The 26,203-nt window shown below is 45.1% G+C and overlaps 1 protein-coding gene and 1 long non-coding RNA gene across 4 annotated transcripts in view; one reads left to right on the forward strand and one right to left on the reverse strand.

Annotated features, from left to right (window-relative positions):
* Window positions 1-21,247, reverse strand: part of LOC138736528 (peroxidasin homolog) — a 243,839-nt gene extending 222,592 nt beyond the window's left edge. For all 3 annotated transcript variants that reach the window (XR_011340350.1, XM_069886187.1, XM_069886186.1), the window contains exon 1: window positions 20,829-21,247. Coding sequence is in view for 2 of the 3 variants with exons in the window: in XM_069886187.1 (XP_069742288.1) it covers window positions 20,829-21,217 (389 nt within the window). In the remaining variant the exon portion in view is untranslated. The remainder of the gene's footprint in view (window positions 1-20,828) is intronic.
* The window catches only part of LOC138736529 (uncharacterized), a 16,835-nt gene continuing 11,792 nt past the window's right edge, over window positions 21,161-26,203 (forward strand). Inside the window, exon 1 of the long non-coding RNA XR_011340352.1 lies at window positions 21,161-21,281. This is a non-coding gene — a long non-coding RNA (uncharacterized lncRNA). The remainder of the gene's footprint in view (window positions 21,282-26,203) is intronic.

Below are 26,203 nucleotides of genomic sequence, written 5' to 3' on the forward strand. Positions count from 1 at the left end.
GGAAGCAAAAAATGAACAGCGGAGCCCATCAGAAGACACAGCCAATAAAGGTGGAGCAATCCAACCCAGATCAAGAAACCAGAATTAGGGGAGCTTAGAAATTTGGCAGAGGATGTTACAGACCAAAATGGCCAAAACCATGGATTCAGAATTCTACAAGAGAAGCATTGCTTATGAAGCATTGACAAAGCTCAGTACGCTCAATTATAAAGGCTGACAGTGTCAGATGGGAGAAAGGAACAAGTTGGTTTCAGTTCACTGAATTACCGGTAACTGAGTGAGAACTGCCAAAAGCACGTTGGAATGGTCAAATAACAAAGATGCTGAGCAAGGTTGTCAGCAGCAGATGGGCCATGTCAGGGCAGAACCATGCAATATTAAAGAGGCAACCACAGCTGGTGTCAAAGCTCAGGGAACAATCACAGCAATGCTTCACAAACAAATTCCCTTTCAAGGGGTGGAGCTGCCCAGTCCTCAACAGCCACCCTCAATTTACGACACTCCACAATTGCGAATGCCTTCAAGGACACTTCAGCACGCCACATCTTTCCCACCCCTTCCAGCATTCCCAAGGATTGTTCCCTCTCCAGTTTGCTGATCTATTCTTTCATCTCCTCCCATGCCTGCCCTTCTCACAGCATCTTCCCATGGATCCACAGGAAAAGCAACAACTGCTACTTTACCACTTGCCTTCCCACCTTCTGGGGACCCAAATACTCCTTTCAGATAAAACAGCAACACAGTTGTACATGTTCTGATTTGATGTACCATACTTGGTGCTCACATTGTGGTCTCCTCTACTTTGGAAATAAAAACATTTGGTGACCACTTTGCAAAACAGTTCCATTCAAACCAAGAGGTTGACTATGCTTCCAGCTGCTGCCACATTAATTATCCATTGTATTCCCATTTACCCTCCTGCAGCAGTTCTAACAATGTTCAATGCAAACTCGTAGAATAGTTATTCGCCTGTTCACGCAGTTCAACAACTTCTGATGATTAGCATTTCTAGGACTGTAACAATCGGCCCTTTCGTACAGTCAAAAAGCCTGAGTGTGAAGGCGGAGATTCTCCATGAACGCGCCTGACCGACTCCGAGGTGGCGACTGCAATCTCTCTCGGGGGAAGGGTCAGCGGCACTGCAGAGTGCTCCGCCACCCAGCATGTATGTAGTGCTGCTGCAAGCAGCTGGCTAGGGACGAGTTGATCACGGTGACGCCGTCAGCCCATGATCCATCTCCCCTCTCTCTCCCACTCACTCACCCCTCTCCCTCCATGACCCCCTCAAGGCAGGGGCGATCAGGGCGGGGCAGCTGGTGTGGGCTGCGACACAGCCACCTCGGGGCCGCTCATCAGCGCCAGCAGCTCAAAGCATGTCAGAGCAATGGCCACCTTCCCGACCCATAATCTCCCCCACTCCCCCATAGAGCTGGAACCCTTCTGGGAAATGCAGAGCAGTTCCAGCTGTGTGGAGGATCATGGGTAGGGAAGACAGCCATTGCTCTGCCGCATATTTATGATGGGCAGCATCACGGCAACAGTCGCTCCGCCCTACAGCGTCTCCGGATGATGCACTGAGGTGCCACTCTGCATTTAAGCAGCACTAGGGCTCAACATTTTTATCTGCCTCTGCAGTCGGCCTCGAAGCGGAGGCCCAGCATGAAAACACCGAGTGATTTGGTTCATCTCTCCACAAAGGCCACTGGAATGTCTTCACTTTTTTTAAAAATTTCTGATTTACAGCAACTGTCATATTCAATAACTCAGTCCCAGCATTTTCCCCATCTTTTCCCTTCAACCAAAACACCAATTTTTCTCAGAATCAGTATTTATTCTCATGAACAAGTCATGAAATTGTGTGTGTTTTGCAGCAGCGTCGTAGAGCAAACATTCATATTGTGAACCATCTTATAACAATAATATAAAAAAAACCTAAAAATAGTAGTACACAAAGAGTGAGGCTGTTTTTTTTTATAGAATAGAAATCATCGAACAATACAGCACAGTACAGGCCCTTGATGTTGTGCGAACCCATATATTCCTTCTTTAAAAATGGTATTAAAACCTCACTACCGTACCCCTTACCCTCTATCTTTCTTTCATCAATGTGTTCATTGATGATGGGAGTCACGTGATGGAGTAGTGGCCGGACGGTGAACTCCAGCCCTCTCCAGAAAAGTCGGGAAAAACAAGAGAAAACACAAAGGCACAGAAATAAAAGTTACAGAAAAGTGAGTATAAAGGTGGAAAGAAGATGGCGACAAAAAAAGAAAAGTCGAAAGCAACGGTAAGAAGAGAGGAAGAGAAGACAAAGGAGGAAAAAGGTGAAGGCCTTACCTGTCCGAAGAGGCCCGCTGCGGAGAGAGAAACCCGCTCCCTCAGGTCGGTAAATAATGGACTACAAAAATGGCTCGCAGAGCCGAACAAAAGTGCGCAACCGCGCATGCGCGAAGTTTCGCGCATGCGCGATGCGAATGAAAAAAAACACACCGACGGGAGGGGGGACCAGCTGGGGAGTCGATCTCCACAGCCGGCAACGACAGCTGCAGAACACCTGCAGCAAGAAGAGACCACAGAAGACAATAGAAACAAGATAGAAGAGGAGGAAAGGGCACCAAAGAAACAACAGATGGTCAACCCAGAGGAAGAAGAAGAGGAAGAGTATGGTGAAATAGAAGAAGAAAAGAGAGGCAAGGTAAAGGATATACTTGCTCTTATTAGAGGATACATGGAATCATTTAAAGAATGGCAAACACAGGAATTTAAGGATTTAAGAAAAAGAATAAACAACACAGAGGAGAAAATAATTAAAATGGAGATGACCTTAACAGAAATGGGAAAAAAAATGGACAAGATGGAAGAGCGGGCAGTAGCAGCAGAAATGGAGGTAGAAGACTTAAAAAAGAAATTGGAGAAATCTAATAAAAAAACTAAAGAGACACAAGAACTACTAGCTCAAAAAATAGATACAATGGAAAACCATAACAGAAGAAATAACATAAAGATAGTGGGCCTTAAGGAAGATGAAGAAGGCAAGAATATGAGGGAGTTTATAAAAGAGTGGATCCCTAAGACCCTAGGATGTCCAGAACTACAGCATGAAATGGAAATAGAAAGGGCACATAGAGTATTGGCCTCTAAACCACAACCACAACAAAAACCAAGATCTATTGTAGTAAAATTCCTAAGATATACTACAAGAGAAAAGGTACTGGAGAAGACAATGGAAAAAGTAAGAGAGGGCAACAAACCACTGGAGTATAAAGGGCAAAAAATCTTCATTTATCCAGATATAAGTTTTGAACTCCTAAAGAAGAGAAAAGAGTTCAATACAGCAAAGGCGATTTTATGGAAGAAAGGGTATAAATTTATACTAAAGCATCCAGCGGTATTGAAAATATTTATTCCAGGACAGCAAAACAGACTATTCTCGGATCCAGAAGAAGCACGAAAATTTGCAGAACAATTACAAAAATAGACTGAGGGAGGAAGACGGGTAATGAGAGTTAAAATGATCACGACTGATATGTATGTGGGTAAAGACAAAAATAGACTGAGGGATGAAGACGGGTAATGAGAGTAAAAATGATCACGATTGATATGTATGCAGGTAAAGAGGTATAAGAGTGAATAGAGACAATGAGCATACATGAATGTATCTGTACTTAGAGGAAAATATAGATAGTATAGACAAGAATTAATAAAGGAAGGTAATGGAATAGAGAGAATAAGGAGGGAATTAAAAGAGGGACCTTTGTGACATATGAAAAGTGAAATCTTTTCTGGGGGAGGCGGGGTGGGGGGAAATAGCGGTCACTGCACAATCAGTTGACGCTTGCGAGTGGATTCGCAAATCCAAATGGAGAGGGGAGATGTGGTTGTCCGACAAGGGATAAAGGACAACTCAGGAGGTGAAGGGGAGATTGGGGATAAATAAGATAGAAATAGGAGAATAAGGAAAATGTTAGATGTTGTAGGAATGTTGTCTTATGAAGAGTTGAAAATAAGAAAACAGAAATGGAAAAGGAGGAAAGGTAATGATGGAAAAACGGAAAGAGAAGATAAACAAAATATAAAAGGGCTACGCTGAACTATATGTCTTTAAATATTAATGGAATACATAACCAAATTAAAAGGAAGAAACTACCAAATTTAAATGAATAAATGTATTCCATTAGAAAAAAATAACATATTGGTTAAGAAATAATATTGAAATATTCGAACAAGTATAGGAGCCTTACATTAAATACAATAGCGAAAACCTACCGGGGACAAACATTACCTAAGTTGATGGAAGGAGAAGGAAAGAAAAGAATGGACTCAGTAGAATTTCTGGTGTAATTTTGTTGAATGACAACATTGTCTGACTGGATTAATGCAACCTAGATTGTATACCTAAAATGGATGAGAGGGGGGGGTGGGGGGGTGGTTTGGGAGGAAAGGGGGGGGGGGGAGAAAAAGTCACTGTATATGTGTGAAAAGAAATAGTGTATATCATGGCTAATGTGATTTATGGTGTGAAAAATAAAAAAATTAAAAAAAAAAAAAAAAAAAATGTGTTCATTGATCATTCTGATGGTAGCAGGGAAGAAGCTGACCTTGTGCCGCTGAGTGCTCGACTTTGGGCTCAAAAACTTGATCTTTTCCCCCCGATAGTAAGAGGACATGGCCTGGGTGGTGGAGGTCTTTGAGGATAGAGACTGCTTTTTTTTTAAATATAAAGACACCGCCTCATGTAGATGTCCTCGATGGAGTGAAGTCTGGTGCCTGTGATGTCATAGGCCGAGTTAACAACCCTCTGGAGTTTATTCTTGTCCTGAGAGTTCGCGCCTCCATACCAGGCAGCAATGCAAACAGCCAGAATGCTCTCCACGGTACACCTGTAGAAGTTTACGCGAGTCTCCGGTGACATATCAAACTGCCTCAGACACCTCAAAGTATAGCCACTGGTGGGCCTTCTTTGTGATTGCATTCTCAGACATCTCAATTCCATTGGTTTCCGCTCCATCACAAATATTCACTTTGTTCTCCACCTCTTTCCCTTAAACATACCTTTTCTCAACATTACTAGTTCCGATAATAGGCTGTTAACTTGAAAGGCTAATTATTTGACAGCAGTTGCTGACATCATCAACCTAACTAAGCCACTAAAAAAAATTATTAACCAGTTTGGCCTTAACAAGTGTCACAATACAAAGTACCTCTTTGTATGAGGTTGGCTGTTGCACCTTGAGTCGATGTTACCCTTTTTTCAATGCAAGGCTTAGAATATAGATGGTTTTACCACGCAGACAGTTAAACTCAGGTTAATGCTTACACAGGTATGTCCAATTCCTCTTGAGGTACGATTTCCTGGGTAGTGACCAACCCAAGTATCGTGGAAAAACTGTCCTTCTGGGTGATAATCAACAAATTGTGCACATAATTTGAGATGTAATTTTACTAGTTGGTAAAACTTTTTTTTTTTTTTTTAAATTCACCACTATGTCAGCCTGCTGGTTAATACAATGCTTTTTACTGCGCCATCAACCCAGGTTCGAATCCGGTACTGTCTGTAAGAAGCTTCTGCTTTCTCCCAGTGTCCACTTGGCCTTCCTCGGGTGCACCAATTTCTTGCCACCTTTCAAAACGCAAAGGGGTTGTAGGTTAATTGGGGTATTTAGGTAGCATGGGCTCATGGGCCAGAAGGGCCTGTTACTGTGCTGTATATCTAAACTAAATAAAAAATAGGAGACTCCATCAACCAGCAATCAGAGTGTAAATGGAATCAATAAAAGCCATTAATCACTACAGAGAACTGCCGCAATTTTCATGCATCTTTACACACAAGAATGAACTGCCCACCCCCCCACCACCTTGGCAATAGTGTTTTTGTTAAACAAAGGAGCCACTCTGTTAGTATCTACTTAATTTCCTAACCAAAGCTTTGGTCACTGCTTCACAGTAATGGATGAATTAGTTTCTGATGACCAGTCACTTGAACACAAAAATGTGAGGTATCAATGAAGCCTGGGATAGCAAAAAAAATAACCACAAACCCAGGAAAAAAAAGAGAAAATTAGTCTGCAACACTAATTTATAAAAATGATCAAAAACTAACCCCACATTTCTGTTACACTTGAAATAAAGCCCATCTTTGCATCCACTGTCACTGAAAACTTCCACAGGCATTTGCGAGAATTTATGATGGCAGGGATTTTGGGCTTTGCATTCCAACAACAGAACAAAGAATGGAAAATCTAACTGTAGCAAATTCCACAGATGGCCCATTTCCTATGTTTGCTGAGGTTGTGTCTTTCTGCTTTTGTTTGCACCCAGCTCCTTAATCTAGCTTTTCAAACTCTGCCCCAGGCACCACCTGAATGCGAGTTTGGGGGATTTGATGGAAACTAGAGGCTTCAGTGTTGGTTTACAGTCAAGAACACAAGCTTGCAAATAAGATGCCATTTCTTTCAACAGGAAAGTTATATCAAATCAATTCATGACAGAAAAGAACTATAAAATTTAAAGCATTCTTCAGAAAGGAGATAATATCACAAAACCAAATACATTTTATATATGGTATAAATTGCTAAAAATCTTTCATCAATAAACATGCAGAAGGATTGAACATGAGGCCTATTCACAACTTTTTGTTGTCTCTCATGCACAAATTATTCAACAATCTGATGAACTGGAATGATCTTTTAACCATTCACAATACATTCACACCATAATTCTAAACCTAGAACCAATAAAGTTACTGCTTCAGTCAACGCGCTGAGCAAGTAAATTCAAACTGTGTTACACCGTAATACATCCAAAGTATTATTCATGTCAATCAGTGATTCCCAAAGTGGATGCTTCCAATGGAAAGATCCAAAGGGGTGGTGAGGGAAAAGGGGACGGTCCGAACCTTCAGTCTTGTTACTATTCAGTCGGCTGCAAAGTTTAATGAAGAAGCCACTGCAGTAATTTTATGGCCAGACTCAGAGTGGCAGCAGTGAGCAAAATAAATGGCAACGAGGCTGGTCTCACTGGCTGCCATTTTGCATTGGTGTCACTACCCCCCAGCTCAGCGCCGCTGCCACCATTCCCCCTCGCTCAGCTCTGCTACTACCCCCTTTACTCAGCACCGTTGTATTGGGGGGGGGGGGGCACACTCAGAATGTGGCCTGGAGGCCAAGGGGGTGGCATCCCAACAAAGTTTGAGAACCAGTGCTGTAAATTAATGTTTTCATCCTTTACAACAGAGCAATTTTAAAATTTAAGATTAATCTAATTTGAATTGAAGCATCTGAATGTGTTTATTACTACCTCCTGAAACAAGTTCCAAAAAACATAATTTTAAGTTCACTACATTTATCCCAATTCTAAAATATCCTTGATGACTATTCAATGGTCTTTTGCTATTTAAAGAGGCATTATCCTGATGTGGACATTTACCCCCTCCATAAATCTTCGTCCGCGAAGCCAAGCCAAAGAAGAAGAAGATCTTTGGACATTAAACAGGAAAGTCTGGAGACACAATGATTGCAGTGCAATTCACAGAAGTGCTGGAGACTCGCACAGTATCTGTTGGAAGTAAAAGGTAACCAAGGTTTTGGACTGGATCCCCTTGTCAAGGTATGAGCAAAAAACAGGCAGGCGTCTAAATATAAAGGCATGGGGAGGAGCACCAACTAACAGGTCATAGATGATGTGGATGGGATGGTAGAAGAGAAAAAAGTTGAGGTGATGGGGAGGGAAGGGGCTGGAGATCTGGAGGACACAGGGATGGGGAAATGGAGCAATTTAATGCAAACTGGAGGTCAATGTTAAACACAATATCAGATATTGTTCCTACAATGTGCAGGTAGCCTCAATTTAGGGGTGCACGAGACCATGGACAGACATAACAGCATGGGAGTGGTTTGTGGAATTAAAATGGTTATTGTAGAGGACAGAATGTGGTGTGGGATGTGGAGGGTTACATGACCTCTCCAGTGACCCTGAGATCAGAAGTGATCTTAGATGTGTCCACCTGTGAGGCTGACGTGTGATTGGTTCTCTGGGTGTCAATCAACTGTTAGATCTGCCCACAGGTGAGGATGATGCACGATTGGACCAGACAGGTCATTGAAATGGCATGCGTGGAGCCTGTTTGGCCCCTTTTTTGCTGCTGCCTCGAGACCATTACTGAAGTGTCGGGGCCACCGGCTGCAATGGGCCTTTCAAGGATCCAGAGCTATGGTTGATACTGAAAGCTAGGTTCTTTTGATATACTTGTTAGTTGTAATTCATTTACTGTTCAATGGTATGCTGTACCTGTGGGTAGATGAGTATTATGTTTAATCCTTTCATTCCCAATCAGGAATTACAATATTTAGCAGTGATTCATTTGCACCTGCTATGTGGTTATCACTGCGGCTTTGGCGCAAACAGAGGAACTACTGACATGGTCTTTGCCCTCAGACAGCTCTAAGAAAAGTGCAGAGAACAAAACAAAGGACTCTACATCACCTTTGTTGACCTCACCAAAGCCTTCGACACCGTGAGTAGGAAAAGGCTTTGGCAAATACTAGAGCGCCTCGAATGCCCCCCAAAGTTCCTCCACATGGTTATCTAACTGCACGAAAACCAATAAGGTCGGGTCAGATACAGCAATGAGCTCTCTGAACCCTTTTCCATTAACAATGGCGTGAAGCAAGGCTGCGTTCTCGCACCAACCCTCTTTTCAATCTTCTTCAGCATGATCCTGAAACAAGCCATGAAAGACCTCAACAATGAAGACACTGTTTACATCTGGTACCGCACGGATGGCAGTCTCTTCAATCTGAGGCGCCTGCAAGCTCACACCAAGACACAAGAGCAACTTGTCCGTGAACTACTCTTTGCAGACAATGCCACTTTAGTTGCCCATTCAGAGCCAGCTCTTCAGCGCTTGACGTCCTGTTTTGCGGAAACTGCCAAAATGTTTGGCCTGGAAGTCAGCCTGAAGAAAACGGAGGTCCTCCATCAGCCAGCTCCCCACCATGACTACCAGCACCCCCACATCTCCATCGGGCACACAAAACGGTCAACCAGTTTACCTATCTTGGCTGCACCATTTCATCGGATGCAAGGATCGACATCGAGATAGACAACAGACTCGCCAAGGCAAAGAGTGCCTTTGGAAAACTACACAAAAGAGTCTGGAAAAACAACCAACTGAAAAACCTCACAAAGATTAGCGTATACAGAGCCGTTGTCATACCCACACTCCTGTTTGGCTCCGAATCATGGGTCCTTTACCGGCATCACCTACGGCTCCTAGAATGCTTCCACCAGCGTTGTCTCCGCTCCATCCTCAACATTCATTGGAGCGACTTCATCTCCAACATCGAAGTACTCGAGATGGCAGAGGTTGACAGCATCGAATCCACGCTGCTGAAGATCAAACTGCGCTGGGTAGGTCACATCTCCAGAATGGAGGACCATCACCTTCCCAAGATCGTGTTATATGGCAAGCTCTCCACTGGCCACCGAGACAGAGGTGCACCAAAGAAGAGGTACAAGGACTGCCTAAAGAAAGCTCTTGGTGCCTGCCACATTGACCATTGCCAGTGGGCTGATATCGCCTCAAACCGTGCATCTTGGCGCCTCAGTTCGGCGGGCAGCAACCTCCTTTGAAGAAGACCGCAGAGCCCACCTCACTGTCAAAAGACAAAGGAGGAAAAACCCAACACCCAACCCCAACCAACCAAATTTCCCTTGCAACCGCTGCAGCCGTGTCTGTCTGTCCCGCATCGGACTTGTCAGCCACAAACGAGCCTGCAGCTGACATGGACATTACCCCTCCAAAAATCTTCGTCCACGAAGCCAAGCCAAAGATTCCGTGTTAGTCTCTGTGAATGTGTGCCCTCTTATGAGTTGCCCAGTGCATAAATAAAGACCACTGTTTGTTAATAACGTGCCCAGCCTTGATTCTCTTAGTATCCAATCAAACCTAAACACAATGAAGCAAAGGTGCTCAACGAAACAATCTCTGTTTGCTTCTAGCCTGTCTGATAGACAATAGGAGCACTGGATGTTACTTCACTTTGAAGGACTGTTTGGGACCCTGAATGGTAGTGAGGAAGGAGATGTGGGCACAAGTGTACCATTTCTTGTGGTAACAAGGGTAGTTAGCAGGCAATTCATGAATAGGGATAAGTGCACAAGGGAATCCTGGAGGGAGCAGTCCCTGGAGAAAGGGACTGATGGTGGGATCATGTTGCAGGTGGCGGAAATTCCAGAGCAATATATGTTGGATGTGGAGGATGGTAGGGTAGTAAGTGAGGACAAGGAGAATCCTGTCCATGTTGTATCTAGGGGTGGGGGTGGGGCAAGGGGGCAGTGCATATGTACAGGAAATAGAGCCGAGCTGATGTCAGTAGATTGGAACCCACATTTAATTTGAAGTAGGACATGAATTTTCTGGAATGGAAGATCTCATCCTGGGAATAGATGCAGAAGAGGTAGAAGAATTGAGAGAAAGGAATAGATATCTTACAGGGGACAGGGTGGGAAGAGGTGTGGTCGATATAGCTTGGTGGGTTAAGAGAGGGTTGTCTCCAGAGATGGAGACAGAGAGATCGAGAAAGGGGAGTTGCTAGAAATGGCCCAGATGAATTTGACGCTTGGGTAGAAGTTGCCAGCAAAGTGCATAAAGTTGACAAGCTCACCAATGTAGCAACTGATATAGCAAAAGAAGAGTTGAGGAGCCTTGCCTGCATAGGCTTCTAGCATGGATTACTCCACATAGCCACCAAAAGGGCAGACATAGCTAGGTCCAATGCAGGTACCCGGGGCTTAGAGAAAGTGGGATGAGTCCAAGAAGTAGTCAAGGAGAGAGAGATGTTCTGCCAGGTGGAGAAGGGTGACGGTGGAGAAGGGTGACGGTGGAGAAGGGTGACGGTGGAGAAGGGTGACGGTGGAGAAGGGTGACGGTGGAGAAGGGTGACGGTGGAGAAGGGTGACGGTGGAGAAGGGTGACGGTGGAGAAGGGTGACGGTGGAGAAGGGTGACGGTGGAGAAGGGTGACGGTGGAGAAGGGTGACGGTGGAGAAGGGTGACGGTGGAGAAGGGTGACGGTGGAGAAGGGTGACGGTGGAGAAGGGTGACGGTGGAGAAGGGTGACGGTGGAGAAGGGTGACGGTGGAGAAGGGTGACGGTGGAGAAGGGTGACGGTGGAGAAGGGTGACGGTGGAGAAGGGTGACGGTGGAGAAGGGTGACGGTGGAGAAGGGTGACGGTGGAGAAGGGTGACGGTGGAGAAGGGTGACGGTGGAGAAGGGTGACGGTGGAGAAGGGTGACGGTGGAGAAGGGTGACGGTGGAGAAGGGTGACGGTGGAGAAGGGTGACGGTGGAGAAGGGTGACGGTGGAGAAGGGTGACGGTGGAGAAGGGTGACGGTGGAGAAGGGTGACGGTGGAGAAGGGTGACGGTGGAGAAGGGTGACGGTGGAGAAGGGTGACGGTGGAGAAGGGTGACGGTGGAGAAGGGTGACGGTGGAGAAGGGTGACGGTGGAGAAGGGTGACGGTGGAGAAGGGTGACGGTGGAGAAGGGTGACGGTGGAGAAGGGTGACGGTGGAGAAGGGTGACGGTGGAGAAGGGTGACGGTGGAGAAGGGTGACGGTGGAGAAGGGTGACGGTGGAGAAGGGTGACGGTGGAGAAGGGTGACGGTGGAGAAGGGTGACGGTGGAGAAGGGTGACGGTGGAGAAGGGTGACGGTGGAGAAGGGTGACGGTGGAGAAGGGTGACGGTGGAGAAGGGTGACGGTGGAGAAGGGTGACGGTGGAGAAGGGTGACGGTGGAGAAGGGTGACGGTGGAGAAGGGTGACGGTGGAGAAGGGTGACGGTGGAGAAGGGTGACGGTGGAGAAGGGTGACGGTGGAGAAGGGTGACGGTGGAGAAGGGTGACGGTGGAGAAGGGTGACGGTGGAGAAGGGTGACGGTGGAGAAGGGTGACGGTGGAGAAGGGTGACGGTGGAGAAGGGTGACGGTGGAGAAGGGTGACGGTGGAGAAGGGTGACGGTGGAGAAGGGTGACGGTGGAGAAGGGTGACGGTGGAGAAGGGTGACGGTGGAGAAGGGTGACGGTGGAGAAGGGTGACGGTGGAGAAGGGTGACGGTGGAGAAGGGTGACGGTGGAGAAGGGTGACGGTGGAGAAGGGTGACGGTGGAGAAGGGTGACGGTGGAGAAGGGTGACGGTGGAGAAGGGTGACGGTGGAGAAGGGTGACGGTGGAGAAGGGTGACGGTGGAGAAGGGTGACGGTGGAGAAGGGTGACGGTGGAGAAGGGTGACGGTGGAGAAGGGTGACGGTGGAGAAGGGTGACGGTGGAGAAGGGTGACGGTGGAGAAGGGTGACGGTGGAGAAGGGTGACGGTGGAGAAGGGTGACGGTGGAGAAGGGTGACGGTGGAGAAGGGTGACGGTGGAGAAGGGTGACGGTGGAGAAGGGTGACGGTGGAGAAGGGTGACGGTGGAGAAGGGTGACGGTGGAGAAGGGTGACGGTGGAGAAGGGTGACGGTGGAGAAGGGTGACGGTGGAGAAGGGTGACGGTGGAGAAGGGTGACGGTGGAGAAGGGTGACGGTGGAGAAGGGTGACGGTGGAGAAGGGTGACGGTGGAGAAGGGTGACGGTGGAGAAGGGTGACGGTGGAGAAGGGTGACGGTGGAGAAGGGTGACGGTGGAGAAGGGTGACGGTGGAGAAGGGTGACGGTGGAGAAGGGTGACGGTGGAGAAGGGTGACGGTGGAGAAGGGTGACGGTGGAGAAGGGTGACGGTGGAGAAGGGTGACGGTGGAGAAGGGTGACGGTGGAGAAGGGTGACGGTGGAGAAGGGTGACGGTGGAGAAGGGTGACGGTGGAGAAGGGTGACGGTGGAGAAGGGTGACGGTGGAGAAGGGTGACGGTGGAGAAGGGTGACGGTGGAGAAGGGTGACGGTGGAGAAGGGTGACGGTGGAGAAGGGTGACGGTGGAGAAGGGTGACGGTGGAGAAGGGTGACGGTGGAGAAGGGTGACGGTGGAGAAGGGTGACGGTGGAGAAGGGTGACGGTGGAGAAGGGTGACGGTGGAGAAGGGTGACGGTGGAGAAGGGTGACGGTGGAGAAGGGTGACGGTGGAGAAGGGTGACGGTGGAGAAGGGTGACGGTGGAGAAGGGTGACGGTGGAGAAGGGTGACGGTGGAGAAGGGTGACGGTGGAGAAGGGTGACGGTGGAGAAGGGTGACGGTGGAGAAGGGTGACGGTGGAGAAGGGTGACGGTGGAGAAGGGTGACGGTGGAGAAGGGTGACGGTGGAGAAGGGTGACGGTGGAGAAGGGTGACGGTGGAGAAGGGTGACGGTGGAGAAGGGTGACGGTGGAGAAGGGTGACGGTGGAGAGGGCTAGGGTGGGACTGTTGTTGAGAAAGAAACAAAGGGCTTTGAGACCTTCAAAATGGGGGATGGAGGTGCATCATGATTGGACAACCGTAGTGAAAATGAGGTAGTTGAGTCCAGGCAACTGGAAATTGTTGAAGTGGTGGAGGGCATATGAGGAATCCCAGATGAAAGGAGGAAGGGACTGTACTGGAGGTGGAGGAGGGGGGAAAAACTGGTATCATCTTGATACCAGTTTGGTGTGCAGGAGTATGCAGAAACAATGAATCTGCCAGACCATTCGGTTTGTGGATTTTGGGTAGGAAGTAGAACCAGGCACTGCAGGGTTGGGAAACAATGAAGTTATGAGGCTATGAAATGGAAATGACTGCAAGTGATGAGTGATAGTGAGTGAGATGGTGGCTTGATACTTCTTAGTGGGATCCAGTTCAGAGAGCCAAGTCTGGCCTCAACAAGGTATAGGCCAGTGTGCCAGGGCACCCATGAGTGCAGAGTTGACAGTGAGGTTGGGATTGGAATTGAGAGGGTGGAGGGCAATGCATTCCTAGGGGTTGAGATTAGAATAAGTGAAGGATGTGGTGAAGTTGATACTGTTGATGACTCGGCAACAGTCAGAATTAAAAAGATCCAGGAAGGTAAGAATAGGATATCCAAGAGGAGGAAGAAAGCTTATGCAGGTAAAGGAGTCTTCAGAGTGTGCGAGTCAGTGGGTAGGTTGGCCAATTGCATGAAACACAGCAGAATGTTGATCCATCATCTACTGGCTGACTAGTAGAAAATTTCAAGATTTAGAGCACTATTAGCTCAAGGAACTTATTATAGAATCTAGGACATCATGTTCCTCATGGTCGGCCTCAAGTCCAATTTTTAGGTAACCTCCATCTGTTTCCACTGCTTCCATTTCATCTTTACCTACTCTCATTCTGGTTTCTCAAACCTTCCCTCCTTTCAGTGGCCTCTCCTTCTACCTTTCAATGCTTTATCACCACGTATCCCATCCCCAATCTCTGAACTCTCCCCTCCCCCATTTTACTCCCTTTGATGAAACTTGATATCATCTATTCCCAATTCAATATTGATAAAGGAGCCCAAATGAAAACATTGAATGAGGATTTGTACCCTTAGATACTGCCTGACCTGCCAAGTTCCTCCAGATTCTTATCGTTTGCTCAAAATTCCAGCATTGACAGTTAACAGTGTAGAAAGAACGCCCATTAGATCGGTAGTTCTCAACCTTTTTCTTTCCACTCACATACCACTTCAAGTCATCTCTCTGCCATCAGTGCTCTGTGATTAGTAAGGGATTGCTTAAGGTGGTATGTGAGTGAGATGGGAAGGTTGAGAATCACTGCTCTTGACCCAATTCTTAATAATACAATTACAAATAATATTTTGCTTGAGAAAAATTGTCATTGGCCCATTTCCTTTGGAGTTATGAAACCATGCACATAACGAGTCAATTAGGTACAATTAAAACAGTGTTTTTTTTTCACCCACCCACATATCACTTTATGCAATCCCTTACTAATCACTGAGCACCTATGGCATAGGGAATACTTAAAGTGTTATGTGGGTGGAAAGAAAAGGGTTGAGAACCACTGCACTAGATGTAACCATGCCCTGACGGTGATGCCGTGACATGATAGTGTGGCTGTGAACCAACATGCAACATCCACCTGAAGCAATCATTAATCTTGAGGCATTGCTATTGAAATCTATGAGACTTATACTATCAATGTAGCCTAATAACAAATGCTTTCCGCAGGTGGAACCCAAAGAATCAAAAAAGCTAAGATGCACATTTCATCAAGGGCAGGACGGTTAGCACAGCAATTAGCACAATGCTAATGCACTGCACCAGTGACCTGGGTTCGAATCTGGCACTGTCTGAAAGGAATGTGTACATTCTCCGTGTCTGCGTGGCTTTTCCTTGGGTGCTCCAGTTTCCTTCCACATATGGGTTAGTTTGTCATAGGAATGCATTTGGGAAGCAGGGGCTCGTGGGCCAGTTACAGTGCTTTATGTCTAAAATCATTGCAGAATGTCACATCTACTCTTGGAAGTAGTGCCCACAGCGGATAGGTTTATAAATAGGTAAATCTCTACAATAAAAAACAAACTGGATTACACCATGAGAGGATTATGAAAACTCCTGCAGATGAATCAATCGTTCAATCACAAAACTTGGTCCACTTAGCAAAGACATCCAGAGTGTCATCACACTTAGCTAAGCACATCTCATGGGCATAAATGATGCTGAGGATACGAGTTTGACAGGATCAATCTCTCGACCATTAATGTGGGATGCCATAAATCTGCCACCATGAAGAGTTAGATGCACAGTGTGGATGAAGGCCACATCAGACTGAGGTCATATCAAATCAAAGGAACAAATGGCGTCTGAGAAAGTTTACAAAGGAAACATTCATGTGCGAAGTGGAGATGAAGATATTAAAGGATGTATCATGAGAAACCCACAGTCCATCAGCAGACCTTGGAGAATTGCAATCAGTAGAACCAGATCTAGAAAGAGTCTACTGACCCAAACATCTCAAGGACCATGTACCAAAACACACAGTCTGCACATACACACACAATGTTTTTTTTATTTTATCTTTCAATATTAAAGGAAGGATGTGTCATATGCACTTGTGGGATAATTGTTCCTTTTAAATTGTCACCATTTAATCTGTTAACCATTTTGCTGCAAATGTTTGTGGACAGAAGATAGTCACTTTGTGAGGAAACAGTTGTAAGCATGCCTCCTGGTACTTTAACATGTTTTATGAATAAAGAGCATTTGTTTGTAGTTTAAAGTATCACCTATTCCAATTATCTTGACAGTGAATGAAGAAAAATCCATGACAGAATGACAGACCCCTCTGTTTGCCAATACCTAATGGTTTTTGGACATGTATCAATTACTGATCTCTTTAAAAGAAATATGCACTGTTTTTCCAGAGTTGTCCTTGGGAAGAAATATTTAATGGAGGTCCTGTGTGCCTTCTGATGAATGTTAGAAAAATAATTTAAATAACATTATCCCATTATCAAGGCTTTAGTTCACATTAATTGTCCAAGAACTACATTTGTTGAAAATGTGAAATAAAAATACAACTTTCTAAAACACTTAGAAGATCAGACAGCTTCTGTGGAAAGAAAAGAGTTGACATGTCAGGCCAGTAATCTGACAGAAGGGTCTTTGGTCTGAAATGCTAACTCTTTCCCTTTCTACTGACACTATCTGACCTGCTGAGTGCTTACAGCAACGTTATGTCCTCAGTGATAGTTATCCTTCAAACAAGTTCACAATATTTTTAAAATCTTTTTTCCCTCCCAAATGCAGGATCTGGCCATGCATACAATGTCTATCCCATTTGCTGATATTACAAAATTTATTACACTTACAGTATTTCATTCAATGAAGTGCTTTGGAATGTTCTGTCATTATGAAAAAGTATTTCACCAACCCAAACTCCTCCTTTCTGTCATCCTGTAGCAGCAGTAAAGGCACTGTTTGCTCATAGGATGACAAAACCATGGCAAGACAAAATAAAAGACAAAGTTCTGATGAAGGACCTTCAGCCAGAGCATAGTCACGGTTTCTCTTCCCTTAGATGTGGCCAAGTATTTCCAGTATTTTCATTCTAGATTTGCAGCATCTGCTGCATTTTTTTTAAAAAAAGCTTTACAATCATAGTGGGAACGGTTCTTCACACCCAAGAGTATGGGAGCATCAATCATCAGATGGCTGTTTTGGAACAAAGGCGACCACTTTACTGCTGCTGTTCATTTGGCTGATGAAAGCCTTCTACATTGATGGCACTATCTGCAGCTACCCTTTCAGTGCATGTAGTGGAAGCAAAAAAATATTTGCGGAGCAGTCACTCCCAAGGAACAAGCAGATTTTGCTCTGATTGCAAGACTGTATTGCCTTCACTTTAAAAAAAAATGTACAGCATTAAAGCTCTCTAAAGAACAATATACAGATTTACAACAGGCAGAGACGAAACTAATGGTTTCAACTGTCCCCTTTCTGAGCCAAAAAATGTGATGGCATCAAATTAAAATCTGTCATGATCCTGAAAGTATATTTAGCTTGAAGGTTACGCACATTAATTTTCAACAAGTTTAATTGGCAATTAGTGAGTAAATCCAGTGCAAAATGAAAAAATGCCAGGAAGACTAAGGACAAGATTGAAGTACACAATGAACTGATAAAAGTTTGTAGTGGGAACCATCTCTCCTCTCTGGAGTTTGCATATTAATAATGGCAGGCATCACAAACACGTCATTATATTTCAGGAAGACCTAACTGATTGGAGTTAACTCAATCTTTAATTTCAATTATTTGTTTCTTATGTGGATCAAGGAACTGCCTAATGTAGTTCCATCATTTTTTTCTTTGCACCTGCATGTATATGAAATAACTTGTTTTGTGTTTTCCTTAAAATGTTGTATCTAAGTTTATATGTTAAACTCAATTTTTTAAAAAATTATAAAGGAGTTAACCGAAACTTTGTAACTCACTCGATAAAGTAACAATGTGCAATTTCCACTCTGAAGGAAAAGAAAAATAATAAGTAGTATGTGGTTATATATACACAAGGTGTTTCATAATTGTCAGTTTTGCATTATACAATTACAATTAAACCCAAATGTAACTTGTGGGAAAAAAGAGACTCTCCAATTATGATTTTGTTTTTGTTTCCTTCTCTGGGAATCAATGAGTCATGGAACTCTACATTTCATGTGGCAAGGTTAGTGCAATGCTATTAAAACACCAACGAACTGTGTTCTTGATTCTGTTGTATTCTTAGATAACATTCTTCACTGTCCACCATAATCAACAATTTTGGTGTCACCCACAAACTTACTAACCATACTATCTGGATTGTCATCATCCCAGTTATTTACATCAGGCATTCTTAACCTATTTTTGGTTATAGCCCCCTTCAGACCCTCCTCAAACTTCATGGGGCCCCTTCTCCGTGAAGCAGTTAAGTTTCATTGGTTTCTTCCTTTTTTTAAAAAAAACCCAACAAGATTAAAAACATATAAAATATTTTATGATTTCAGTCTGTGCCCCCCACCCACAAATATGACCCCATTGAGAGTGGACCCAGCACCCATCCTTTCTGCACACGATTGTTTGGGAGATTTCATCTCAGGATAATGTCCCATGCAATTAAGACTTGGAGGAGGTAGAATTTCTTCGGAAAGGATCTCAAATCTTTGGAATTTTTATCCCACCGAAATGCATCACCTGATTACTAAAGGCTGATAGAGATAAAACCACAGGAATCCCGTAAATTAAAACCAGTGGAAATCAAAGATCAGATCAGCCACAACCTCATTGAATGGAAGAGAATGGTCAGGGGTTTTAAAGCCCAGCTAGACTCCTTTCGCATTGTAAATGTAACAAGGAATATATTTCTTCACCCAGATCTTTGGAGTTCTTTACCCTCGAGAGTTGTGGAAACTCAGTCATTCAGGGCAGAGGGTATTTGAATAATGACATCACAAAAATATGGAAAATGGCACAGATGTAAACTTTTTTTTTGCCATGATCCCCTTAGGTCTCTGCTGAAAGTTTATGGGCCACCTTCCCTGTGAAGCAGTCAAGTTTAGTTGGTTCCTTCCAACTACTTAAAAAAAAAACAAATGTTCTGATTTCAGTCCGTGCCGCCCCCCCCCCCCCCCCCCACTTCCCCAGGGGGAATCTATTGATCCTGTTGAGAATGACAGAGCAAGTGGGAGAGGTTGCATGTTTAGTCTTGTGGTCTCTCATCCTAGTTATTGCTGAATTTTCTGATTATTCCTTTGTTCAAAGAAATTGTTGTGGAATTTTTTTTAAAAAAAGCCTCCTCATGATTTTTCCAGAAATCAGCTGATTCACACATTCATGTGATCCTTCCGGCCACTTCAAACATTTCTGCAGCAGTTACAGTAAAGAAAAACCTTTTTCTCCCTCTCACAGGATTTGATTTCCATCATCCCAAAGACAATTTTGTAATCAGCCCCATCCTTCAGAGGGAGATGTCAAAAGGGAAATGTACAGAATGCTGCCAGGCACCTGCACATCAGCGCTTGAACCACCACCACAACAAAGAAATAACTTACAGTAAAGCACCAAACAAAAAGTCTGCAGGAACGTGGAAACTCCATGCCAGACAGTCAGTCCTGTGCCAACTGATGAATCCCAAAATGACTGGCAGATTTTGTTTTTAATGCTCAGTTTTTCCTTCTCTGTTGACATGTCCCACAAAACTAGTGCCTGCAAACTCAGTTCCATGCACATTAACCTTTGGCCCTCACCGGAATAAGAACATCAATTTGAGTAAATGTATATTAAGTTAAACAGATCCTGGAGGCTCCAAGAGGGCATGGGGTTAAGAGGAAAAGGATACATCCTCCACGCCAAAGCAGCACCGGTGAAGCAAGCAGATTTATGATGTCGATTGCTGCTCATTCCATTGAAGAATGGTTTTATTTTCGGCTGCGAGATCTATCTACCCCGGGAGAGGCTGAGGCAAGCGTGCTTGTTCCCCGACCTGACTGAAGTCCAGTCATTGTACAGCTGCACTTCGTTGGGAGTATTCCTTCCTGAACCAGTCAGTGTTGCAGATTTTTATGGCCCTCGAAAACGAAGGAAGGGGTGGTGAACACAAAACCAATCCCAAGTGAGGTTCCAGCACATGTGCAACGACTGGTCCCGACCGATCAAAGGTGGGCACCCTCTCTGCCGTTTCCGACACCCTTTCTATATTGGGCTGCTCTCTGTCCACTTAAAGATCGTTCCCAGGACATGAACAAAACGCTCCACCTTACAGGGCTCAATGGGGAGTCAGCGGAGAGAAGGGCAACTTCGAATCAGAAGTTACACCTCTACAACCCCCCCTCCCCAATCTTTGTGAAGCTTTTGCTTATTGGCTGCTATTTGCTGCCCTCCTTTTGATTTTTAGGGTTTGCACGACAGCAGCTTCAAAGACTCGTGTGACCCTGCAAAAAGCCAGATGTCCCGCAAGCCTTGGCACTCGCGATCTTTATATTCCTGACGCTCATCGCGTGTATCCTTCTTGTTTCTGCTAACTCTCTTTGAGAAGGTTTCCAAAGGGAAAAAAAAACACATCCCTCCCTTCCTCCGACAAATTCCAAGGACTTAAACACAAGGCAATTGGGAGCTTGGCACTAAAAGGGTGGGAGGGAGGGAGGAGGGGGGAAATACAGAAATGTTCCAACATGCAGTTCAAATTTACAAACATCTGCAACCACAACAAAATTCCACAGGTGCAGAACATCAAATTGAAATGTCCACAGCCAAACAAATGCTTTCAAACTAAGTCAAACATTCCATTCTAGCGGCTCGCTGCAAAGCTGAAGGACGAATCCCTTCGGCAATGCAACAAAGCATCGGCTCAACCCTCTCCCGTAACGCAGCAGCCCCGCCGCTCCAATACTCACAGGATGGTGGTTTGCGGCGAGACAGCAGGTATGTTCTCCAGCATTAAATGCATGCACCTCACCGTGGTGCGAAAGCAGAGGCAGCGGCTCGGGCAAGCGGCAGCCTGCGGCGAGAAAGCGGCGAGAAGGAGCCATACTACGGACAGCAAAGAGCGCGTTGGCCAGGGCACCATCGTCGCCGCTCTCCAACTCGCTCCCCACTGCTTTCCAGCAGTAATCCGCCGGAGTGGCGATGGAGCACACTCCGCCCGTCGCGCCACAGGACCCACCCTTCTCCCGCTGCTCAGCCAAGCCCGGCTCCCCAGCATTGTGACGTCAGTTGACGGACAGCGAGCGGCCGAGGGGAGAGCGCTTGCCTTTCGGTCGGGCTCTCCTCGACCCCGGGGCATCGCTGATTGCTCCTCGGCACCAAGTTTTGGGCAGGCGCAGCCCAGCAACAATTGTGGAGCGAAGGTGCTCTGTCCTTTTAGCACCGTCGATTTGGGGGGGGGGGGGGGGTTAATGCATTGAGTGTTTGTTTAATGAGTGGACCATTGGCTGGAAAGAGCGGCGTAGAGACGTGCTTTCTCCACTTTCACTGCCCGAACCCAATCTAAACCTCAACAATACTCCCAAACAGTGGTTCTCAGCCCTTTTCTTTCCATTCACCAACCACTTTAAGTCATCCCTATACCATAGGTGCTCTGTGATTAGTCAGGGATTGCTTCAGGTGGTAAGTGGGTGGAAAGAAAAAGTTTGAAAACTACTGTTTGAATCGTACCTCATTATGTGCACGGTTTCATAACTCCACAGGAAATGGGCCAATGACAATTTTTCTCAAGCAAACTATTTCAGAAACAATTGGGTCAAGAGCAGTGATTCTCAATCTTCCCTTCCAACCACCTACCACTTTAAGTCATCCCTTACTAATCACAGCACCTATGGTATAGGGATGACTTAAAATGGTAGGTGAGTGGAAAGAAAAAGGTGGAGAACCACTGCTCCAAAAGGTCCCCGTGTTTCACGACAACTGTTGTTGGAGATGGCAAAACTCCCAGAGTCCACTCTGCAATTATTCGGAAGCCCCAGTGGTTTGGCACTTGGGGACTCAAGGTCCTGCATTCCTGCCCTTTCACATCGCCATGTGGGTTGAACCGGACAAATAAGCAGGTAATCTAGCTCTGTGAACGTTCCTAGTGATTGATGAGTTAAATCAGCCTGGCTTCCTTCAATTTTACCTTCACTCAGTAGAACCACTTTATCTCACCAGGGTCCGAGTTCCCATGCTCTCTTGCAAGACTTGGGACTCCATTTCCAATGCTCCCATAAAACTCAAAAGGGCCACAGTTCCATTCAACATATTAGTGTCTGGTTAACTATGCAGTTCCTTGTTCCCTTTAAAGTTACTGGGTTCACTGAGAATTGTATTATATAGTACTAGAATATTAAATGATAATCAGTGCTACAATATAATAAATTGGGTCAATAATAAATACAGCACTAAAAGTCGGCTGTTCATCATAGCCCAAGTCCTGAGCATGCCAGATTATCAGAGGATTTTTGCATGTTATGCATCTGGACTCTTCAAAATATCCCGACCACATGATAACACAAAATAAATCTGAGGACAATATCTGTGGGAAGCTGGGTGATTATTGTAAACTTAATACAAAGTGAAATATTATTGAAGGTTCAGATCTGTCATAACAATTGAAACTACTTGCCTGTCCCGACAGATTCTGTGTACAGGGAGAGCAGAAGAAAAAGTTATTTTTTTTTAGGTCCATAGTCAAAGCTTTTTTTTCTCAAAATGAAAGCAGAGAGTCAAATTTGAGAGCTTTTTTCTAAGAATGGGTACATATTATGACATCAAAGGAAACTACCTGACAAATCCATCAGGTCTGCCCCAGCTCACTAAATATTCCACTCCCCCCACTCATTTTTCCTGTAATCATTTATACCTACATTCCCATTAACCATGTGCCCACAACTTGCCCTTGCACTTAGTTTCTAACTTGTACATTTTTATACTACGGGTATAAACCTATGAGTTTTTCAGGAGAACATGCAGAGCTCCGCAAGGGCAGATTGAACCTGGATCATTGGAGCTGTGAGGCAATAGCTTTACCAATTGTGCAGATGGTCAATGTGGTCTGCACTGGGAGTATTTCTGTTCATTGTATATCACTGTTTGGAAGCAGGGCATGTGATAAAGGGATGTGCAGTTTTGCATGTGGTGCCCTGTTGAGGTGCTGACTATTGGTTGTAAAAGTGATAATTATGCTCTGAATCAGAAATTAGAGTTGTGCAAATGCAGGTAAGAGGATTTACACTACACAGTCTTGCATCGTGGGGTGTTTTTATGAGCAAAAAGTCCATCTTGAAACACAGCAACAGTTATAATATAGGCAAAATGTCAGCCAATGGGCTGGAGGGTCCCAAAACAATTATGTAATAATTTGCTAGTGATGTTGATTGTGAGACGCATATTGAGTAAGATTTTGGCAGTTTCCGCAAAACAGGACGTCATGCGCTGAAGAGCTGGCTCTGAATGGGCAACTAAAGCAGCATCATCTGCAAAGAGTAGTTCACGGACAAGTTGTTCTTTTGTCTTGGTGTGAGCTTGCAGGCGCCTCAGATTGAAGAGACTGCCATCCGTGCGGAACCGGATGTAAACAGCGTCTTCATTGTTGAGGTCTTTCATGGCTTGTTTCAGGATCATGCTGAAGAAGATAGTAAAGAGGATTGGTGCAAGGACGCAGCCTTGCTTCACGCCGTTGTCAATGGAGAAGGGTTCGGAGAGCTCATTGCTGTATCTGACCCGACCTTGTTGGTTTTCATGCAGTTGGATAACCATGTGGAGGAACTTGGGGGGGCATCCGAGGTGCTCTAGTATTTGCCAAAGCCTGCTCACGGTGTCAAAGGCTTTGGTGAGGTCATCAAAGGTGATGTAGAGTCCTTTGTTCTCTGCACTGAAGAAAACTGAGGACCTCCATCAGCCAGCTCCCCACCATGACTACCAGCCCCCCCCCCCCCCCCCCACATCTCCATCGGGCACACAGAACTCAAAATGGTCAACCAGTTTACCTACCTCGGCTGCACCATTTCATCTGATGCAAGGATCGACAAAGAGATAGACAACAGACTCGCCAAGGCAAATAGCGCCTTTGGAAGACTACACAAAAGAGTCTGGAAAAACAATCACCTGAAGAAACACACAAAGATCAGCATGTGCAGAACCATTGTCATACCCACGCTCCTGTTCAGCTCCGAATCATGGGTCCTCTACTGGCATCACCTACGGTTCCTAGAACGCTTCCATCAGCGCTGTCTCCGTTCCATCCTCAACATTCATTGGAATGACTTCATCCCTAACATCGAAGTACTCGAGCTGGCAGAGTCTGCAAGCATCGAATCAATGCTGTTGAAGACCCAACTGCGCTGGGTAGGTCATGTCTCCAGAATGGAGGACCATCGCCTTCCCAAGATCGTGTTATATGGCGAGCTCTCCACTGGCCACCAAGACAGAGGTGCACCAAAGAAGAGGTACAAGGACTGCTGAAAGAAATCTCTTGGTGCCTGCCACATTGACCACCGCCAGTGGGCTGATATCACCTTCAACCATGCATCTTGGCGCCTCATACTTCGGCGGGCAGCAACCTCCTTTGAAGAAGACTGCTGAGCCCACCTCACTGACAAAAGACAAAGGAGGAAAAATCCAACACCCAACCCAACCAACCAATTTTCCCTTGCAACCGCTGCAACCGTGCCTGCCTGTCCCGCATCGGACTTGTCAGTCACCAACGAGCCTGCAGCAGACGTGGACATACCCCTCCATAAATTTTCGTCCGCGAAGCCAAGCCAAAGAAGAAAAGAAGAATATTGAGTAGGACTCAGAAATAATGCTCTTGCTCACTGGCATCACTGGGTGGGTGGGGGGGGGGGGGGTGGGCGGGGAAACACATAGCACCATCACCATCAGAGAAGGTGACACCAAGATGACTGTCTATAAAATTTTTGTGCAGTGCTTCAGCAGAAATGTATTGTTTTTTATAAAACTATCCCTGTCGTTAGTTATAACAACAAAAACATTTTTTGTAACCCATCTTACATTTCTCAAGGCTAAAACTCTATGCTAATTTACTTATTGAACCTTCTTGTGTGCTCCAATCAGACCTGTCATTATTACCCAATTACAATTATGTCTTGAATCACATGGTTTCATCTGCACACGCTGTTGTTTTTGTTGCTGCTGGTGTTTTTATAGTCACTGCTTTTGTCAAATGTTCTGGTGTTTTAGCTACAAAATTGTGATAATTAGTATTCATGAACTTATAGCAATAGCTTGTTTGAGAATTAAATAGTATGATATTGCAATTTAAAGGTGTAATTTTAATTTTGCTAGTTGTTTATCTCACTATTAGTCGCATTACATTTAGTGATTTACAAGAATTATGATTTACAAGTAACATTAACGAAGGATTCTGTTTGGTCTGGTACAGGAGGAGGGAGTGAGAGTGACACCAGCTCCAGTGACGCCACTGCTCCTGTCCCCCTTTTATGTACATATTTGTGAAGAAGTAGGGCTTCATTGCAGTACCTATCTTAATGACAATCAATCAGTAGCAACGATATCAACAGTGATGAAGCCTATCAGCTCCTGTCTAAACATTGACATGGATTGTTCCAATTCACCTATTGTAGCAACAAGTCTATGGCGGATGCCATTTCACTGGCTCTGCACAAACCCTTAGAACACCTGAACATCAAAGATGTATACATCAGGACGATTTATTGACTACATTTTGGCAAGGAACACCATCATTGACTCAAAACTGATCAGTAAACTCCAAGACATGGGACTCAACGCCCCACTGTGTAATTGGATCCTGGATTTCCTCACCTCCAGACCAGAATCAGTGAGAATTGGTAAGAATATCTCCTCCATCAGTACCAGAGTATCACAGGGCTGCATTCTTAGCCCCCTGCTCTACTCTCTTTACACCTACGATTGTATGGCTCTGTACAACAATAGCACCATTTACAAATTGCCAATGCTGCCATAGTAGTGGGTTATATAAAAAAAGCCGATGAGTCAGAATACAGGAGAGAGATTTAAAACTTGGCTGAAAGGTGCATAAACAACAACCTTGCACTCAATGACATTGTTGACTTCAGGAAGGGGAAACCAGAGGTATACGATCCAGTGATCACTGGGGAATCTGAGTGGAGAGGGTGGGTACATTTAAGTTCTTAGAAGTCACTACCTCAGAGGATTTTTCCTGGACCAAATTCACTAATGATTTCTTAAAGAAAGCACACCAGCACCTCGACTTCCTTGGGAATTTGCAGAGGTTAGGTATGACATTGAAAACCCTGGCAAATCTCTACAGATG

The sequence above is a fragment of the Narcine bancroftii genome, chromosome 6, assembly GCF_036971445.1.
Source record: "Narcine bancroftii isolate sNarBan1 chromosome 6, sNarBan1.hap1, whole genome shotgun sequence".
NCBI lineage: Eukaryota > Metazoa > Chordata > Chondrichthyes > Torpediniformes > Narcinidae > Narcine > Narcine bancroftii.